General features: G+C 49.9%; 1 protein-coding gene across 1 annotated transcript; it reads right to left on the minus strand.

Moving 5' to 3' along the window:
- Positions 1-440: 440 nt before the first annotated feature.
- Positions 441-3,987, minus strand: FASLG (Fas ligand). Its single transcript, XM_062581825.1, has 4 exons — positions 3,598-3,987; positions 3,173-3,218; positions 1,259-1,312; positions 441-835 (listed from the first exon to the last, which is right to left on the minus strand). The coding sequence occupies exons 1-4, from the start codon at positions 3,985-3,987 to the stop codon at positions 441-443; spliced, it is 885 nt and encodes a 294-aa protein (XP_062437809.1).
- Between the last annotated feature and the right edge of the window lie 737 nt (positions 3,988-4,724).

Genomic DNA, 4,724 nt, shown 5'->3' on the forward strand with positions numbered 1-4,724 from the left:
GGAGGCGCTTGGGGACGCAGCCCCCCAGGGGCCCTTCTCCGCCTCCAGCCGGCCCCCTCCCCATGCCGCCCACTGGCCCAGAGCCTCCCGCCAGGCGCCACAGTGGGGCCGTCATCTTCTCAGGTAGCAAAATCTCTTCTGCAGCAAGTAGTGAGTGTCAAGGTCGTCTCCGGCGCACCCTGGGTTTTTTGTCAGGGCGGGGGGAAACGTGCTGTTTATTCACGTTACCCCAGGACCTTTCCAGAGGCCAGGTGTCAGACCCTGGAGAGCCTTACTCATGCTCTCAAGCCCTCGTTCCAAAGGCCAAAAAACACAGTTTCTTGGTGGGCTTCCAGGTGCAAGACTCCAGCTTGCCTGCCTGGGCAGGTTGGCTGCCACTCAGCCCACCCTTGCATGTCCTAGTGTGTGTGGGGCTGCCGGCCGCGCACTGACAGTGCTGTTCAAAGTTTAAATAAGCCAAAAAAAGTCTTGGATTCCTCAAAATTAACCAGAGCGATTTTGGAAACATTGACATGCAGACTGTCCATTTCCCTGAGCTTGAACAAAGCCCCCAGGTAGCTTTTCCGAGCCCACATCTTCTGATTGGTGCAGTAGTTGATCTTTTTGTCCTCCATCAGCACCTGGCTGCCCGGGGAGGCTGGGTTTTTCTTGTACACAACGTGGGTTAACACCTGGCTGCTGCAGGCACTTCCGCGGAAGAGCACGTTGGAGTATACGAAGTAGAGGCCGGTTTCATTGATCACCAGGCCCTGATTGCGGTACTGAATGCCGGCGGTGAAGGCATGTCCGGAGATCGGTTCCCACTCCAAAGGGAGGTCCTGCTGCATGGGGTTCCCTGGAAGCCGAGACCAGAGGGGCGATTTGAGAAGCACAGGCATTTTCTGGTTTTCTCCAGTGTCAAGACAAGTCCCCTGTTCTCTACATGCTCATTTCGGCATGGGACATCCGCCCCAAGCCCCACAGAGGTAGGAGCTGTCACCTTCTGCTTGTTCAGCACCAGCCTCTTCTGAGAGCTTTTGGTCCCGCAGACCCCGAAGGCAAAACAAAAACCAAAAACCACTTAGGCTGAAAAGCCTAAACGAAGGACAAGATTTTAGCTGTGGGGTAACTGAACTCTCAGAGCACGCACGTTACCCAAGGGAACTGAGAAGGCCTATATGAGGCAGACTCCTCACAGCTATAACCAGGCTGCCCTTTTGCCCCAGCCACACTTGCCTTGTCCCCCACGCTCCCGTCTCACTGGCCCCTCAGCACATACCCGTTAAGTGTGCTGCTTTCCTTTCTTCCTTTTTCACTGACTCGCTCTTCTCCCCTGCATGAAAATGGAGAAAACTTGAGCCACACGCTCCATGGAGAAGCCAGCCCAGAGACCAAAGGGAGCTGTCTGTAATGCTGAAATGGGGCAGGTTCAGAGCAGCACAGGGCACACAGGCAACACCGCTTGGTGCAGCAAGGCAGATAGGTGCTCAAGCAAATGCTTCAAAGCAAGGAAGCGTTGCAGCAAAGGATCCAGATTAATCAGAAGCAAGGGGAAGTACAAACGAGCAAGGAGAGCTTTCATCTTGAAATGGCTCAATCAGTAAGCTCAAGCAGAGGCCTCTCCCTCAGGGTGAAGGAGAGGACAGTACTGCCCCATTACCTGGTATCTCGGGCCCATGCCAAGGTGACTACTCATGTCCTGCCAAAGATGACTCTGTTTTACTGCCCCTTTCCAGTCCAGCACTGCCAGGGGCACCTGTCCCTGTGACAGCAGACAGCTAGTACCAACCCTCCTCCTCATTATTAGATGAGAAAAGATATTTAAGACATCCTACAAACCATTCTGCTGGCCAGGCAGACTCTGTTAAGAAGCAGAACACAGCTAGAAGAATGCTGCCCCCCCCCCCAATAGAGGGAGGCCAGTTACAGTGAAAACAGGTGGATGCTTGGATTCCATCCCACCCCATCCTTCCCTTCCATTCAGTATCCATTCCCAAGCACCAGGTTCTCAGAATTTAAAAGAAGCCTCTGCTTTTCTCACGCCAGCTAAATTCCCCTTTCTTCTCTGTCTTCTCCTTTACACTGTTTCCCTGGCTTTATTTATTTATGAACCTCAAGAATTTTGAGGTTAGTATTTATGCCTTGTGCTCATAAATTTATGACTCAGGTGCTGCTAAAGTAGCCTCTGATCAGAGCACTGAGCATTTGGTTAAAATGACAGCTCTCCTTCCTCTAAGCAACAGACTACAAAGTTAATTTGAAACCAGGACTGTCCTTTCCAAGGAGTTTTGCTATTTCAAATTTTGCTTTCATTCTATATCAGAACAAACTTGAAAAGAAATGACCTTTCCTACTAAACAAAATCCTCAAGAAAAAGTATCTTTTCAGGTATGTCAAAAAACTAAACATTTCTTTCAGCTTTAAGCTTCTTTGATAAGAGATATCATCATTGTTAATATCAACATGCTATGTAAAAGTAAAATAGAAAAAAAAAATCTGAAATTTCCAAGTATAATTTTGATAATGCTCCAGTTTAACTGAAACTCTGCTTTTTTCCTAAATGATATTTTAGAAAAATTGGAAGGTTCTTGTGGAAAGTTTCAATTTCACTGAAATAACTTTTTTCTAAAAGAAAAAAAAAATATCATCAGGCTTTTCTCAATCAGCTTTGTCTACAGTGAGACTTTGTACCAAAAGAATTTTGGAAAAAATAAATTGCCCTCTCAAGAGAGGAAATGAATCGTCCACCCCCAAAGAAAATGAAACCCTCCGTGTCCTTGCAAAATCTTGAATATTAAGGAAACAAAGAAGTAACATGAGCGATGCCTATCTAGGATCTCTGTTCTCCTCACTCCGTTCATGTTGTTGCTGTATGTTAGGGCAGTAGCAACTCACTGTAGAGCCCCTCTAGCACCATTGCCCGTTGGGGACTGGGAGGTCCAAGCCAGGGGCAGATCGTCCCCATACCCAGGGGTGATACCGAGACAGCTCTCCTCCAAGCAGGCAGGGTTTGCGACCCCTCCCAGCACCCTGGAGCTACATTTCCCATTCCAACTAAAGTAGTGAAATCAGTGCTTTCAGAGCATCAGAGCTGCAACCCTGTTTTTGCTACCTTGACATGCGGAGGGAAAAGTGAGATGGAAGCATTCAGACAAGCTACAAGAAGGGAGTTCCTCTACCTACATCAACTCACCTATGAGTTTCTCCAGAGCTGGAGGTATGTGTTCAGTGCTGGCAGACTGTCAAAAGAAAAGAGGACAAGGTCTCTTAGCATGGGAAGAACGTGAGGGCGTCATCTGGAACAGCCAAGGACTATCTTTGACAGCGGCTAGTTCTGGACACTAAAGCGGAACTGCAGAGCAGTAAGAGAAAGTACATCCAAGGACAGAGACCCTGCAGCACTTAGAAATTAGAGACAACCGGACATATCATAGCCCCCAACAGAGCAGTCCTCTACAATGTAAAACAACCCCACTCAGACAAGGAGGGCAGACATTCAAGTATCTGCCCCATGGGGAGTTCTGCACCGCCCGAGCATCTCAGACCTGGTTTTAGGTTTCTTTCTTCCCCCCATCCCCACCCCCCCAGAGCTTCTGTGACAAGCCAGATGGACTTTACCTCTCTGAGTTCGGTCAGTTCCTTCTCCAGGCGAAAAATCTGAAACATGCTCAGTCCAACTCCAGTGAGAGACAGTAGGATCAGCAAGGAGACCACCAGGAAGCCGATGCTGTTCCCTTCTCTGTTGCTCCTTGGCTTTCTCTTCCGATCAGGTACCGGTGGTGGGAAGGGGGCAATGGAGGATTCCGAGGGGCCGGAAGTGCTGAGGTTGGTACAACCATCCACCCAGAAGATCTGAGGGTACACGTAGTTCAAGTTCTGCTGCATGGCTGGGAGTCGGATGGGCTGGACGTGCTTTGTGTGATCATCTGTGTGGCAGCTAAAAGGCGCTGGGGCTGGCCCAGACTGAGTCCTGGGGGAAGACCCAGTTCTGCCTCTAAATGCCTGCATCACTCTAGCAGCAAACACCCAGCTCAGATGCTGCGCCTCTATGAAAGCCTCAAGCAGCAGCAAGAAACCCCAAAGAGTTTCCGCCTTCAGCTGCAAGTTCAGGGTTGCCCGCCTGCTCCTCCCACACTGAGGCAGCACACGTACACCAGGACAAACCTGGCAAGCAGGCTGCTTTCGCACAAAACTGCACCCGACAGCTAGGTTCAGGAGCAGGTGCACTGAGCAGCAAAGCACTTGCAGGGCACCAAACAGGGGCTGAGTAATCAGCCTAGCACACACACGCCAGCCAACCACCTTTTCCAGCAGCCCACTCGGGCAGAGGCAGCTGCTTTTCCACTGTGGTGCCCTGGACCAAGAGTAGAGGCAACAGTAAAGCCTGTCGTGGGTCTAGCAGCCTGCATAAGAGGGAAGAGGCAGAGCCAAGGACTCTTCTCCTTGGAAAAAGGGAAGAAAATCAAATCCCAAGTGTGGTGGTGGACATTGGGGAATTACTTCGTTTTGTACAGGACAAATTACTTTTATGGCAGCATGTTGCACATTCTCCCTTTCCTCTATCTGTTCCTTAGGGCATGGATTGTGTGTACAGTTCTGTATAATCCCTGACAGAGCAGAGGTCTGGTCACTGACCCTGTCCCGCTGTGGTGTAATAAACCTATGTAACTGAAAAGAGGAAGGCAGTGTCACTACTGCAGCCTCAGTACAGCTGCCCCAGGATTAACAGCCCAAACCCAGCCTTC

The sequence above is a fragment of the Rhea pennata genome, chromosome 8, assembly GCF_028389875.1.
Source record: "Rhea pennata isolate bPtePen1 chromosome 8, bPtePen1.pri, whole genome shotgun sequence".
Lineage (NCBI taxonomy): Eukaryota > Metazoa > Chordata > Aves > Rheiformes > Rheidae > Rhea > Rhea pennata.